General features: G+C 36.3%; 1 protein-coding gene across 11 annotated transcripts in view; it reads right to left on the bottom strand.

The window, feature by feature from the left end:
• Nucleotides 1-3,779: 3,779 nt before the first annotated feature.
• The window catches only part of mdu (meduse), a 452,262-nt gene continuing 439,944 nt past the window's right edge, over nucleotides 3,780-16,097 (bottom strand). For 7 of the 11 annotated variants that reach the window (XM_067086252.1, XM_067086255.1, XM_067086257.1 and 4 more), the window contains 6 exons: nucleotides 11,300-11,633; nucleotides 10,027-10,437; nucleotides 9,630-9,817; nucleotides 9,120-9,294; nucleotides 5,649-5,739; nucleotides 3,780-4,581 (listed from right to left, as the gene is read on the bottom strand). In XM_067086252.1, the coding sequence (XP_066942353.1) occupies nucleotides 5,662-5,739; nucleotides 9,120-9,294; nucleotides 9,630-9,817; nucleotides 10,027-10,437; nucleotides 11,300-11,633 (1,186 nt within the window). In that variant the 3' untranslated portion in view covers nucleotides 3,780-4,581; nucleotides 5,649-5,661. Of the gene's footprint in view, nucleotides 4,582-5,648; nucleotides 5,740-6,069; nucleotides 6,106-6,346; nucleotides 6,383-9,119; nucleotides 9,295-9,629; nucleotides 9,821-10,026; nucleotides 10,438-11,299; nucleotides 11,634-16,097 lie in introns of those variants that run through there. The other 4 variants (XM_067086250.1, XM_067086251.1, XM_067086253.1 and 1 more) reach the window with 3 other exon arrangements.

The raw sequence follows: 16,097 nt of genomic DNA, 5'->3' as shown, positions 1-16,097 counted from the left end.
GTCGAGACAAACAAGGAATCTGTAAGAACACTCTTTCCTTTCCATCAAACATTACGTCATTACGAAAACATGTGACATCTATTGGTAACAAGCATTACTGTGAAAAATAGAGTGGGTTACACAGCATTGAAAAATTAATTTGATTATCACCAGTAAAACTACGAAAATTTCCCTAGCAAATAATTTGAGGTGCAGTAGGTGAGGTAAATGTAAAATTATTTCTATTCGCCTTTGAACTACTAAATTTAAAACGGAAATTTTCATGTATATTTACTTACAATTACGGTAGATTTCATGTTCTCCTAATATGTTTTAACGAATGTTCTGTCACTCAGTGCAAAAATATTTCTCTACCGTTTCAGGACATTAGTTATTATAGCAATTTATTAATCATCTTAGCATGCGCTATGGAATCATACACATATGTGAAATACTGTATGGGGTAATTATAAGTACATCTTTCTTCAATACTAATTGAAAATACATGCGGTAATGGGAATGGAAAGCTTAATGTGCAATTTAAGTTTGTGTGAATATTACAATTAATTCATCTTCATTTAAAGGGTGATTTTTTTTATTGTTACCTAATATTACTAAGAAAAACCGATAGACTGACAAACAGCTGATTCCGTCACTGAAAAAAATGACTATCATGACAATCTATAACGCATGAATAAATGGAATGGCTCCATTTGGCATTGCTGCCCATAATGTGCGCCGAAGTCTAATATGTTTCTTCTCGTACGGAAACGTAGGTCAAAGACACTTCCATATGTTTTTTTTTTATCTATATAGATCACACTTCATTAATTCAGTAGCTGATTAACTCAGATAGTCTCTTAGAAGTCTACGTTAAAGCTTAGGATAAACGCATATTGTACTCTTTTCAACTTATTGATCCATCTTTCGATTACACGAGTTAGCCATTGTCCTACAAGCATTGCAGAGAACGGGAAAATTCGACAATGAACAGTGAACGAAAACGGGTGTCTAATATTCAGGCTTCCCTGTAAATTGAAAAGAAGCACTATGGTTATTACTATTACAAAGTATTGTAAAATAATATTGTAATAAGTTAGTTATGAAAGAAAAATACGTCTATCATTTCTATCCTACGCATAAAAGGCTAAAGAAGAATTACTTTCACCAAAATTTAGAAATCTCCAAGGAGTTTCGCAAAGATGATTTGGCGATACATTTCAAGTCATGACGTACTATACAGGAGAACCAACATTATATCTTACATAATTGGGATATAGAATCTTGTAGTCAATCAGTGGAGTAGAACGACTTTTAAAATAACGACTCAAATGAATTCTGATGTATTTCAGTAGCATGGTTTGCCTACGAAACGTCGTTTAATGTAAAAGTATCTCCTGCATAATGCGTTTAAGGTTAGGCATCTTAACTCGGAAATACCCGCAAAGTTTGAATTGAAATTGTGTTCAAGTTTCACTTACAAAGTTTACGACAACATTATATTCTTCCTTCCAGCTGAGTTGAAGATGTAGATACGCAGAACGGTGCTCTAATCTGATCACTGAGAGATGTAACCCAAGGTAACATCCTGCCATTCCTCCCCCAGAAAATGTGAAATCTAAAAATTAAATCTTCCAGTATCCGATTTGTTATTTAACCCTTTTAAACTACCTCGTGAAATTCTGAGATTCTGGATCGTTGTTATGGGAATCTACCCTAGAAGCATGAGTTTAGTACAAATCGTTGCTACACTTTGGGGATCACTGGACGCGGAATCTTTTCTTCGTTTAAACAATTGGTCATGATTATCAATCATCGATCACATATTTTCCAGTTGGTCAGAAATGAGATGAAATTTTTATCAAGCTGTTCAACAGCAATGAAAAAGAATATAAATTCTGTCTAACGCTTGCAAAATACATATTTTTCGACACTAATTTGGCTGATAACTTTGACTTTAGTGACTGACATTTTCCAGCCCATCATGACATTTTGGAGGTGATCGGACAAGTTTTACATATGTAAAAGCAAATCTTCGTGAAGCAGATATAATGGAATTGTTACTTGAAAGAAATGCTATACACATTATTATCCTTATCCCAAAACCCCATGTCCGTGTCATAATCAAGTACTCTGTACCAAACTATTTCTCTGTTCTTTCCTAGAAATCTCTGACATAAGAACCTATATCACATATTCTCTATTCTTTCCTGGAAATCTCTGGCATGATAACCCTTAGAATGTCATGATAACAACAAAACTCACAGTGATGTAACAGCCTGGCTCAGCGCTCTCAAAACTGATCATACAACTTAGAGGACAGATTTTAAAAAATCGTCCTGTGGGAAAATAAAAGTCAATGCATGAATAGAATTCACCACCTTCATGAGGACAGATGGAGAGATAAGCTTACAAGGGCTGTTGTAACTTTCTGAACACGATTACGTCATTTTTGGTAATGTAAAAAAAAAGGTCAGAAAAAGTACGTACCATTGCTAAGTGAAGCGTCTTCAAGAGTAATGATACAACTCCCGAATTTCCTTCAATAAGAAGCACAAGGAACCGTAGTGGACAGTCGACGAGAATTTAATCAGTCCAGCAAAGGGACACAAACGCTACAGCGTGCGAACACTAACAACAACAGGGACCTACTGTGGTGTCAAGTAAAGTTCTACTGACGTGGAAATGGGGCGGTCATTTTAGTAGCCTATATGCACCAATCTACATCGTCAGTAAAGATAGCCTATGAAAGTTACCCCCAAAACAGAGGATCTAAATGCTTTTTCTGATTTCACTTCATTAATCATCAATATCACATCCCAGAATGTTTACGTAATCCTTTGCTCGGTCAAAATATTTAAGTTCAAGCCAGTATCTTTCTTCTCAAGTAAACTGGAATTATAGAACATGCGTTTTAACCTACATGGTAAGTAATGTAAAAGAGAAACATGAGATGTATAGATGAGAGGAGTCCATAATCACAAGTAGTGGAAGTTACAGTTCGTAGAAAATATACAATGCATGTAATAACAGAGGTTTTATTTGGTATAAGTATGGCACAACCTTTCATAAAAATGTTGATGTAGATATCAGAATGCAACAAAAACCGACAGATGTCAAGATTCCAACAATAGCCTTAGAAGTGTAACCCCATCGTGCAAAGTGGAATCGTTTTCTGGAGGAGACTACTGAGGACATCTATTGGTTGATAAAAAAAATAAACCGCTATTTTAGTCAGCAATTACTACAGAGACTCTATAGTTTTCTTCTGTATTTTACGGTGATCAAAATATTTTATGCGTCAACAATATAGATATAATGTTCATTACATCGGTATACAGCGTATTTAGTAGATAGCATAGAATATTTAGATGAAATATAAGAAATCTGTGGAAATTTAGGCACCTCCACTGTGGCCATACATAAATCAGTTCTACCACACCAGTACGGAGATACAGCGTTCTGATATAAGTGAATTGAAAATGAGAATGATTTCTACATATGAAGTTAGTAATTATGCTACTACTAATTACATTTATATCAGTTTAACAGCACGGGAAGTCATCATTTTATAGTAATGCGTTTACTTCTGTGAACTGGAAGGTTGTGTTCCCTTTCTGGCAAACAACCGCCAAGTTTAAATTTTCATTTAACTCGCAGTTTAATTATCAGATTTACAACACTTAAATCGAATTTCAAAATTAAAAATAAACAAAAGCCAGGTTCTTGTTTTCATTGGATGGAAAATGTCTGACATCCTGTCACCTTAGTCTAAGCCAAAGGTTAAAAAAAAACCAACGTTTTGTCCTTATTTTAGACTGGAAGCTTTTTATTTGTGCAAAGTGGTACAGCTGAGGGCTCAGGGGCCCCTGTCTGAAAATTCCGCCTGCAGACTTGCCGTTACAGCATCTCATATAACCTTAATCTACGTTATTTTCTAAAATAACATACAAAGGATTAATCAACATTACAAATACATTGCAGCTGATTAAAAAGATAATCCTATAATGATTAATTACCGCTTAATAACACTGCATATTCTACATATGTACAAATAAGGCTATGGAGAGAAGAATCCTCTTCTAATATATACTGTATTTATATAATGTATATAAATTACCCCAAAAGTGTTAATCTACAATTTGTTAAGACAAAAAAAAAAAAAAAAAGAACCTACAGGTATTTACTGTACACAATTAAAATAGATCTTCATAGAAGGTAAAAGACTTGCAGTTTTGTAAGTGATAAACTTACAGTATCGGTTATAGAAACTAGCCCTCATCTACAACCCTGCTAATAACACTGGAAAGCATTTCAATTACTTGTGAATAAAAAAAAAATACTATATCACACTATAAATCACAATCATGGCCACAGCAGCCAGCTGACATCAATGGTAGCGTTTTCTTCAACGTTTAAATTAGTAAAAAATATATAAGCAAACAGAAAAATAGACTGACCATTCTAGCATAGTTAAATATACAGACCAAATCTATATCATAAGTAAAGCTGCAAGTTCCACTCAGCTAATGGCTGCCACAAGTGAGCTGGCCTGCTGTCTGCATATGGCTGAACTTGCTCAAACACAAGTAACTAATGCATCTGAAAACAGAGAAGGAATCATTAACAATCTCAAAAGTTCTCAATTTATTTTTCCAGGTTTTTCTGTTAAGGGATGAATTAATTTATTTTTTTTTAAGGCAGAAGTTGCAGAGACCAAATATTTCAGCAGTGTAATGAATTTGAAAATCCCCTTCGGATGGCTTCATTAATTACGAGAAGACACTTAACAGTGTCAACAGAAAAATATTATGGAAGGACTAACATGACTAATATTTCTGCTAAATATGTTAAATTAAATGAAACTATCCATGCATGAACCAAATGCAAAATATTAATGATGACGGAGTTCTGTCAGGAGAATTTGCAGTAAGTAGTTGTTTGCTAGAGGGAAGTGTTATGTTACACTTGCATTGTGCATTTCTCGTGGATTTTATATTGAAAAAAGTTGTTAGAGAATGAGATGAATGTTTAGATTGAAGTAACTGTAAAAACTTCGCAGGCTTAGAGTATGCAGGGGATGTTCTTTTAATGAGCAAAACAGCAGAACGTAACAAATATTGCATAATAGAATTCAGTCTAAGAAGACTGCACTTTAATAAGAGAAAAACAGAAATGAAGCCATTGTTTACTCAAGGGATGAAATAACACTAGACGGAGAAAGAACTAATAAGGTTGAGTGTTTAAAAAAAAAAAAAAAAAAAAAAAAAAATCTAGATAATCATGATAAATTCAGGTTCTTTTGAGACGGAATTTGGCGAAAGACTTAAAAAGGCAAAAAAGCAATGGACAGGTTAAGTCATCAGTCATTCCTTCCACTTATCTTACTAAGAGCATTCATAAACACATTTCTCAATGAAAAGAACTATTCACCATCTAACCATGCAAAACACAAAATACCACAAAGCTTTTCCAAGAAACATTGTACAGGCACTGAAGTGTACCTCAAGAGTTTCATGTAAGCACACAAATGTCACCTTTATAATTGTAGTAAAAAATTTTTATTCACTCTCAAGAATTAAGGGATACAAAGCAATGATGTTTAAACTACAATTCATCTGATTCTTCTCTCTATTTTAAGACACCAGGACCGACTTGAACCAACTTACCTGTAATACAGGCTCACGTGTCAGCCTTTTGGATACGGTTTTCCCACTGGGCGATCAGGGCACTTCGACGCCTAACCCCCTTTTCAACGGCCTGTCAAAACAATATTTGCATAAATGATAAACTCTCGACTATCCTTATCATATTACTGAATACAAAAACACTAAACGCCCTTTTCAACGGCCTGTCAAAACAATATTTGCATTAATGATAAACTCTCGACTATCCTTATCATATTACTGAATAAAAAAAACACTAAATCCCCTTTTCAACGGCCTGTCAAAACAGTATTTGCATTAATAATAAACTCTCGACTATCCTTATCATATTACTGAATAAAAAATACATTAAATCTCCTTTTCAACGGCCTGTCAAAACAATATTTGCATAAATGATAAACTCTCGACTATCCTTATCATATTACTGAATAAAAAAACACTAAATCCCCTTTTCAACGGCCTGTCAAAACAATATTTGCATTAATAATAACTGTCGACTATCCTCATCATATTACTGAATAAGAAATACATTAAATCCCCTTATCAACGGCCTGTCAAAACAGTATTTGCATAAATGATAAACTCTCGACTATCCTTATCATATTACTGAATAAAAAAAAACACTAAATCCCCTTTTCAAGGGCTCGTCAAAACAGTATTTGCATATATGATAAACTCTCGACTATCCCTATCATATTACTGAATAAAAAAAAACACTAAATCCCCTTTTCAACGGCTTGTCAAAAGAGTAATTGCATAAATGATAAACTCTCGACAATCCTTCTTCATACTACTGAATAAGAAACATTAAATCCCTTTTATAAATACTTTATCAAGCACAATTTTCATTCCCACTTTTTATGATTAACACTCATCCACATTACAGTACAACTGTTATTAAATTTCTCAAATTAAGGAATGCTATAGGTTACTCGTGGGGATCTATAAACAAATGTAACAGTGAAAATATAACTTTTCAACTACTGGTGGCATGATAAAAAAATGGCACAGTATTGAACATTGATAAATGTACGCCATAGGGAAGATGGAGGGGTAAAGAAAGCCTGATAGTCATAGAAATTATTAGAATGATTGCTAGGTAAGACAGCGGCAAATGAACATGGTTCACAAAAAATAAGAAGGCAGTAGAACAAAAACCACAGCTGTTAAGTGAGATATATGAAGGAAGAGGAGGACGTACTGGTATCCTTAATAAACTATTGTACAGATATATATATATATATATATATATATATATATATATATATATATATATATATATATATATATATATATATATATTTAAATAACAAATTCTGTTAAATGGAGAAAAATCCTGGATGTTGGCAGAACACTAATAGTACTTTAAAAATAAGGTGTGGGGGACCTACAGTGGTATAGACTACAACTAAATTTAGCTTTCATAATAACATTGATGATTTAATGACAGTACTCTATTAATGCAAAATTAAAGGGTAAACTCATAAAAACGAGCGGCTAAGGTAAATATATTTACTCTGGGTGGCACTGAGAACATATAAACCTACATAATACCCCATATGAAAAATGGGAAATAGCACGTTAAACGAAGAAGAAGAAGAATATCTTAGGGAATTCGTTGGGTCAAAGTCATATCCAATCTAGTTCTGAACTTGAAGCAAATTCAAACTAATGATGTCAAATATAACTACAAGGTGACATTAAAATAACAAGTCAGGACCTCCTGACTAACCTACTCCACAGCAGGCTCACCTCTAAACCCAAAAAATCCTTTCCTCCCCTTCCAACTGATGCTAGAGGGATACAATCAAAGAAAACATTTGCTTAGACATAAGTTAATTTGCTTATCCATTTTTAGTGCACTGTTAGAACAGAAGTCAAGTTGCATATTTGAGAATGGTAAAACTTAGTTCTATACTAGGCCATTCGTTCAAAGAAAATACAAGAAATTAATCTACCAAAATTTCTTGATAATGATTAAACAAGGGTACTTGAGGAAATACTGCCTTTGATATCATCCGTTCGTTTCTCTTAGCAAGAAAAAAATATTACATAGTATACTGTACGGTATTATGCATTCTGATTTATCACTGGTTTGCAGTAATCATTAATAATTTGTGTCTGTACAACCTTGACTTTGTTGTCTACTATGACACTGCTGCACTTGTAGTGATAAACACAAAGCAAACCTCACAGAAACTAAATAATGTACAGTACTACTATCGTGGTTAAGTAGCACAAAAGAACAGAATATATTTTTTTCAATTAAAAGCATATCCTGAGAACAATACGACTACTGGAATGTTGCTCAAGTAAACAGCCAGAGAAGATGTAATTATCAAATTGTATGCACAAGAGGGTCAATTACCATAAAAATGATTTCTCGCGGACTAGTAATGCTGTAAAAACCAAAAGACTAGTATAACCTTCTTATAGATAAGATATGCTATGGAACCTACAACCAATTATCAAATGTGATAGCAAACGTACATATTTCCTCATTATATCTGAGTCTCCATTCCGTAATGAAATGTTGTCAAGCTCTTAATATCCATAACCTACACTTGCCTGTTTTCTCTATTTACCTGGAAAAATCAGCCTCATCCAATAAAATAGGGATTTCCTCGAAAAAGAACAACAGAAACTACTATATGGTTCCTTACAGAACTCGAGACTTTTTACTTAGCCTGCCTCTGGTCATTTCATTTGCTAATTCTGTACACAAGAAACTTATGCAGTACATGCAAGTATCATCCAGGACAAAAATTACCTAGCAGTATCCATTTTGTTTGAATAACATGGACAACTTTTGGGTGCTGCTTCTAATGTTGACCTACCATAAGGAAGATGTTGACAACCACTCATAATTCTGATACAACACCCCTTCACTGGTGGTGGGAAAAAACTTAACCAGGACTGGCCAGACATTTTATTCAGTGGAATAACCTCCCTAAGGAGCAGCGGCATGCAATAACAATACTCCAGTGTCATGTGAATAGGGTTTGAAGCTGAATTCAGTTAAATTTTTCCAGCATTTGACTGATAAAAGGGCAACTGTATGTCCTTATACAACCGATCCCAAATTTAAAATGAAAGGCATTTTAGAAAACGGAGAGATATCTAAACATAAGGGCAGCGGGAGAGCATCCTATTAAAAGAAAAATATGTTTTTGGAATAAGGGACCTGTGCACTATTTCTCAAGATTCCCCAAATCTATTTCCACCCTCAGGACTCTCAGCCAATTAGCTACCCATTATCTGCTCACTTTCTGTTTAACAATTCTGCATTTCTCTCTTACACAATATTTAGGAAGGTCAGAGAACTCACAGTCATTGATGGTCCTGCAATTATGGAATGTTTTAGCTGTAAATAAGCCATTATTAACTTCATTTTCCAGGCAAGAACTCATTCCATCAACACTTTAATCTCTGTCTGATACATGCAAATAGCACTGTACTGACTTTCAGTATTACCTGTGTCTGCTCTGGCTCGTCTTCTAGGAGGTTTGGGTTAGAAAGAACTGCACGCAGGCCATTCATTTCGTGAACTGAGTCTGCTGCGTCTTCATTTGGCTCGAAGTCTTCTTCGTCCATAACTAGACCAGCAAGATTAGGTTGCGACTGCGCTAACAAGCGGGCACGATGACGTCTGGAAAAATCATGACAACTCTAGAACCGCTAGAATCCTACGGAACTGACACAACTGAACTTTTCATGTGCTTATATCACAGCAATAACATTGTCTTGCCAAAATTGAAGAACAAGATACAAAATCGGTAGTGTGGTATTTCTAATTCAGAGGTCTCATGAATTTTACTGTAACTGTAAATAAAATGACTTAAAGATCACGAACACTTTTGGAAAAAATATCGGTTAAACAAGTCAGAAGGACAATACTGTTTTCACAGTTTCTGTTACTTGAGTAATTATGTTCTTGACAACTACTGCTCCCAAGTAACACAAACGGACTGAATTTAGCTTTACCTTAACTCCTCCTCTCGTTGCTGCATCTCCCTCAACTCTAACTGAATTTTTTCTTCTGCTGTGCAATAAGATCGACGGAATGGCTGGGCTTGGTTGTTACTGTTTGTTGCAGGCGAGGGTTCCGCATCTCCATTAGTCTGTGGTGCGGGCTTCAATCTAGAAATCGTCTCGCGCTGTAACACCGCCGCCTGCTGACATAACAAAATACATTATTAACTGGGGATTTTGTAAGCTAGTTTCTTTCTGCGTAAATATTTCATCTCTAAATTCATTTAAAATCTTAACTGTTTAGCAAAAATTTTCCACCACAGTCAATATAACACTTTCTAATATTTCAAAAGTACAGATTTTTGAATCGATGACAGCAAGCAAAGACAAAATCCTTAAACTAATCCACCTTTGGTTCTACTCTCATGGGCCTCGTGGGGATGCCCCGAGAGGTCGAGGTTATGTGCAGGTTGTTGGGAGGTGGGGAGGAGAAAGCTGAAGTGGTCATCTTCCCTCTTGATGCAATGAACTTCTGCATGAGACCCTTGGGTGCTCGCACTCCGGTAGGGGTCGTGGGGCTAGCCAAATTAGTAGTGGACAGGCTTTTGGTCATGCCTCTAGAAGGTGGAGGAGCAAGGTTAAACGCGGGCACAGGGGAGGAGGGGCTCCTAGGGGAAGGGCTTCTCTTTAGGTTAGGGGCAGGGCCATTGACACTTTGGCTTCTTGGAGAAGGCGAGGAAGAAGTGGATGATGACGTGGGTGTTCGGTTCCAGGCGTTATCGATCTGGCTCATGTCAGTGAAATCAGACATACGGGTCACCTACAAATTGCAAGACGGAGGTCAGGGATTAGGAAGAGCGTCAGCATTCTTAAAAAGTTACTGAGATTTCGTATGAAGCCTCAAGACAGTGAATGGTTGCCACAAAAATATTATGACATTGATCTAACCAGAGTTCTAGATTATTCGGTACCACTTTTCTGCATCTGAGATTTACATATTAATTTTGAACAAATACCAGGGGAGTTTACAAGCAAGCACATAAGTGGAAGGAAGCAACATCACTTGAGGTAACATATACTCATAATACCTAGAGCTGAAGGACCTTTGAGAGCCCAGAGAAGGGTTAAATGTGCATATCAGAGGGGTCAATTATACAATTATTACTGACTAATTTGCTTGGCACATGTAACTACTCAGCTGCATCCAACCACAAAGCTTTGAAGCAATTGAACGCTACCGAGAAAAGACGATATATAATGCACCTAATGTTGCATTGAAAAGGGTTTTACCATCAACAAATCTTTTTGTGCATTGGTTCAGTAGCAAACGTGTCTACGTTATTTGGCTTACCACAACATTACTCTTGACTTCCGGTTTCTCTGCCATTAGGAATTTTTTCCTTCGGGCTTTTACAGGTTTTTCAAATAAAATGTATTTTTCACCAAATCCCCGTGTAAGCTTTAAAACAAAAATACTGAAGTAAATAACTCACGTAATTGTAATAAAGATGGAAATAACAGGTAATGTCGTATAAAGATAAAAAAGAAAAGAAAGAGTTCTTTACTTAAACACCAGCCGTGTAAAACATTTCAACAATATGAGTTCTCAATAAAAAATTGTATTTTTAGTAATCAACATCTTTCAAAGTACAAATAATTTCCTATAAAAATAATAAACTTACTTTAGCATCAACTGTCTCTTCGGAGGTGGTCAGTATCTTTCCAGCATCCCTCAGTTCCTTTTCCTTCTCGCAGGTCTCCTGGATCTCCAGCTGTATTCTGGAAGTTGCCATGCGGTGCTGGACATCCCTGGGGTCTTCCTTGGCGAAGGCAGAGGGCCGCGAAAATATTGTGTTGTTGTTGTTGTTGGTTGTGGTGGTGTTGTTATTGTTGTTATTCGGCCGGTTGGCGACGTTGCCGGCGGAGTTCTGGAGCAGACCTTTTTCGCGCCTGAAGGCCTCTTCCCTTTCCCGGGCCAAACGGATCTCCCGCTCGATGACAGACTCCTTCTGCATCCTGTGGAGGAGGAATGGCGTAAATAAATTGTTCAAGCAAACAGGCCTTAAATGATAGAGGACTGACTGACTCATTATGAATTCTATGAAAGAGAAAGGACACAGAAAGCCTGAACATAATGGGTGCAGATATTTGGTGATTGTTGGAAATAAATGGGGTGTAGGGACAGGGCTGAATTGCAGTTTAAATCTGTGAAGTTAACCTGACGTACTGTTACCATAATGGCTACTGCTTCTGCCGACTATGAATGGATGAGACCAAGAAGTCAAAGTTAATAATGTCAGTCTGCCAATAACTTGCATCTTTATTATTCACAATGAAGAACCATTCACATTGAGAGACTAAAGGGTCATTAGCTTACAAAAGAACCTTTCACTCAATAGTATGCTCCTATAAAAAACAGACAACAGAGAAGAATTTGAGAAATTTATCATTAACATAACTCGACATAAATATTAAGGCATGCAAAAACTGCAAGTCAGGAAACACACGAAAGTATTCTGTGTCGTTGTAAAGTAATTTACAGACAAAAGGACTGAAGGTATTCTAAAAATTTGCTGTTAACCTGATCTGTTATAATGTGGTGACGAGGAAGATTTTTTTTTATACACGTGACGTAATCAGAATCCCAACAGGTGAGAATTGGGTGACATAATTTTACGCCATCGAAGTATGACAGGGTTAAATGCACGTGCCTAAAACTTTCTTGCTAGTCATCACCGTTACAACCGGTGGAGACTTAGGAAAAAATAAACAAAAATTCTATTCTCAGAATTTGAGAAAGTCGACGAATGAGGTCTCTTTATATATCATTCTTGAAATTACAAAAATCTTTGTTGTTGGTGACCACCTTCAAAGCAAAGCTAAGAGATGCAGAGAGATTCATCCGCTCTGTTCATCAGACCATCACTGGTAAAAGTGGCAATTGGCTGCTATTTTTGCCTCTGCTATGAAAATGCAGCTTCCGTGAACGACTGGTTGCAAGCAGAGTAAATAATTAGTTTAGTTTACTGCTAAGCCTTTTGACCATTCGTAAGAGCTCATAGTCGGTTTCATTATTATTTAATTAAAGAATATGTTCTTTGCTCGATTTCATAGACATTGCTGTTTAGATTTTACCACGAGTAATTCATTATTTCTCAATATTCAAAATGTACAAACATTCACATGTAACTAGGCAAAAAAGCCACTAACTTGTAAAGCCAGCTTTCACGGTAAAGAATCCCCATCTGGGAAATGTGAAAAGAGCGAAGACAAGCATGAATAAAAGATAATAAACATAACTCAACAATAATGAAAGTAAGCATAAAGAAATGTGTTATTTCAAGCGTCCAGCCTCTAAAAATGCGTCGTCATGTAAGAGGAGAAAGTTCTCCTGACATAAACTTAGACTCCTTACATTTCGGTCAGAGATATACAACGCCGATAATCAATACTGTGGTTAAATGAAAATTTTCTATCGTCGAACCTGAACTGCGCCCATCTAGATCATTTTGATACATCTTCGGGACTATCTGCTGTTTAATATCTCCAAACTTATTCAAACCATTAATATTTTCTTGATGAACTGAAACGTTAATATCATCACGATTATCTGATACCTTAATACTTTCAAGATTGCATGAAATATATCTCCAGGATCATTTGCAAGGCTAATATTTTCTTCATTATTTGAAATCTTAATATGGGCGGAAAACACAAGGTTTATCTTCGATGTAATATGTATTAAAGTCTGTTAAAATAATTCTTCTTGGTCTCTCCATTTTATTATGTGTATCTGTCAACTTCATCATCAGTATCGTGTTTTCTCCTTCTCAGGGTATAAAATGATGGGAATCTTGAAATCTACTTACAAATAATTTTCCTCTTATGGGAACAAACGTAACTTTGGACACTGAAATCTCCTTTCAAGCACGATGATAAAAAATTATTTGTTTTTTAATTTAATATACACCTTGTGTATATCAGTCAGTTTTTATATGATTGCCTGTTGACCTATATGAGATTTCAACATAAACTATAAGAAATTTGTTTCATAAAGACTAACTCCTAAAAATACATCATAAACAATCATAATTTTTCAGAAACTGTATCAAAAAATGGTACACGGCAACGCCTTTCCACCAACATAAAACTGTGTCACCAGGACGCCTTTGGAAAATAGATTGAATCAAAACCATAGCGCACCAAGCACCGAGCCCCCGGCTTCCAATTTCCTTATTTGTAGTTCGACTTTCGGAATATTTCCCTGAATCATGAAAAGGTCGACCTTGGTTTCACATTCCTCTGTCTTTTCAGCGCTGCATTCGACCGACTTCAAGCGGGTCCCGCACGCGCAAATTTCGCGGCATCTTTTGGGTAATCAGTACCCCTAAACTTTACATTGGAATCAATAATACCTATTCTACGCTAGTGCGTAACTGAAGTCAAACACATTCGCGGAAGTGACGTCACACTAACAAATGCAAATTTACTCAAATATTTTATGCTTGTTGTGGGTGTTGGCGGCGAGATGTTTAAAGACGTCGGAAATGAAGTCGCGTGACGCGGTCTTTATTAACCACACCCATCACGGTGCCACTTTATTTATTTGACACTTATCTTCTCTTAGCGATAGCATGACGCACGACGGCGTCAAAGGCGGAGTGGGAAAGAGCTTACGCAAACTTCGTGTATGTGAAAACGAGAGGTAAATGTGCCCAATAAGTTGATCTCAAGTGACGGGGGTAAAGCTAAAAATTAAACGTTTAATTGCGGATTTTACAATTTCAACAGATTAATAACAAACAATAAACAAACAAACATAAATAAGAATGACGAGTCGTCACAAAACTGTCACAGAAACTTTAAAAAAAGTTTTTTTTTTATTTAATTTTCTTTACTGTAAAGACTAATGGGAAGAACAGATCGATGCCCTTTTGTCCTTCTTTAGCCCAGACCCGAAGAAAAGAGCAATTAAGATGAAGAAGATTAAAAAGGGAATGTGATTAACCACAAGGAAGCGACAGACCTTTCACAACTGTCAGGAAAAACCGAAGCAGGAAGGGAATACCATAGCTTGGCAGAAAATGGAAAGAAGTAAGCAATTAAACCAAGCAATGGATGAATTGTTGATTTCCAAACAGTAAATGTGGGAAGGGGCAGCATGATGGGTGCTACGAGGCAATCTGTAATCATAAAGTCATAACACCATTCCTTCTAGTACATCTTTTCCTTCTCACCTTCTTCATCAACATCTATATTCCAACCCAGGTTTACGCCCCCATTTTCTTCCTTTGCCTTCTTTTTCTGGTGCCCATAAGGTCTGGGCTAGACACACCTGTCAGGTCACCTTTGCCTTCGACCTTTGATTTTTAAAGGCCGGAGTCATGGGATGGGTTGCACATGAAAGTATAATAGAAGACGATTTTTTTCGAAACGAGGTAAGAATTATTCCCTTATAAGCTTCATAAAATTTTCAACTTTTTTTTGTCGATGAATAGCAAAAACGCACCACTTATTTATAATAAATAAAAGACCGGTTATATTGAAATATTTTTTAATCTATTACGTTGGAAAACATGATCAACATGATTCGATTTTATTCTGTGCTGTTTACAAACGTAAGTGACTCATTACGTTGCTCCATGACCTCACACAACCATCAGAAACTTATCGCATTTTCATCAGAGGTAAATCTGATATTCATAACAATAACACTAGTAATTAGAATAACGACGACAAAGCTAAAAATCCAACCGAATATATACCAGAGAAAAAAGTTTTATAAAAGGCAGCTATATCGGTCATTTCGTGGCTACGCCCCCGTCCCCCCTTTGCTCTCCTCCCTTGCCCCGCTTCTAATTCTTACAATCTCCGGACATGGGCTATATAAGGACATCGTGTTACCCGTCCCACTGACCTCTCGCCCCCCCAAAAAAAATCATTTCACAATCCCAACCTGATCATCGGAATCTCTGAGAGTACAACTGTCCAGCGGACACTACAGTACACAGTTGCCAGGGGTTCCGGCCACAAGCCAAACACTGACTTGCGTACGTAACTCGAAGCTGCGCCTGTCGTTTCGTCGACGGAGCTGAGCTGATCCGACGAAATGTACTACGGCTTCCTTCCCAAATTAAAGTTGCTGGAGCAGGTAATCAATCAAGCCGACGCGTCGACGATATGCGAGGGATTTTACCCTACATGGAAGGGTGCCCAGTGATGTGCTGGCTGTCTGGTGAATACTTGATCAACAATCTTTTTTTTTTTTTTTAATCTGATTTTTGGTTCTTTTTTATTTTGATTTAGTGGGTATGTTTGTGGGGTCAAGCAAATCAATTATTTATTTATGTCACTGTAAATTGTGCTTATTCAGTTACACTGGCAAATGGTGCACCCACCCGGCACTGTCAAGAAGAAACTGTTACGCTAATATAGTAACACTGTATGTGTGTGTGTATATATATATATATATATATATAT

This window comes from Macrobrachium rosenbergii, chromosome 42, assembly GCF_040412425.1.
Source record: "Macrobrachium rosenbergii isolate ZJJX-2024 chromosome 42, ASM4041242v1, whole genome shotgun sequence".
Classification (NCBI taxonomy): Eukaryota; Metazoa; Arthropoda; class Malacostraca; order Decapoda; family Palaemonidae; genus Macrobrachium; species Macrobrachium rosenbergii.
This window is presented reverse-complemented; position numbering and strand designations above follow the sequence as displayed.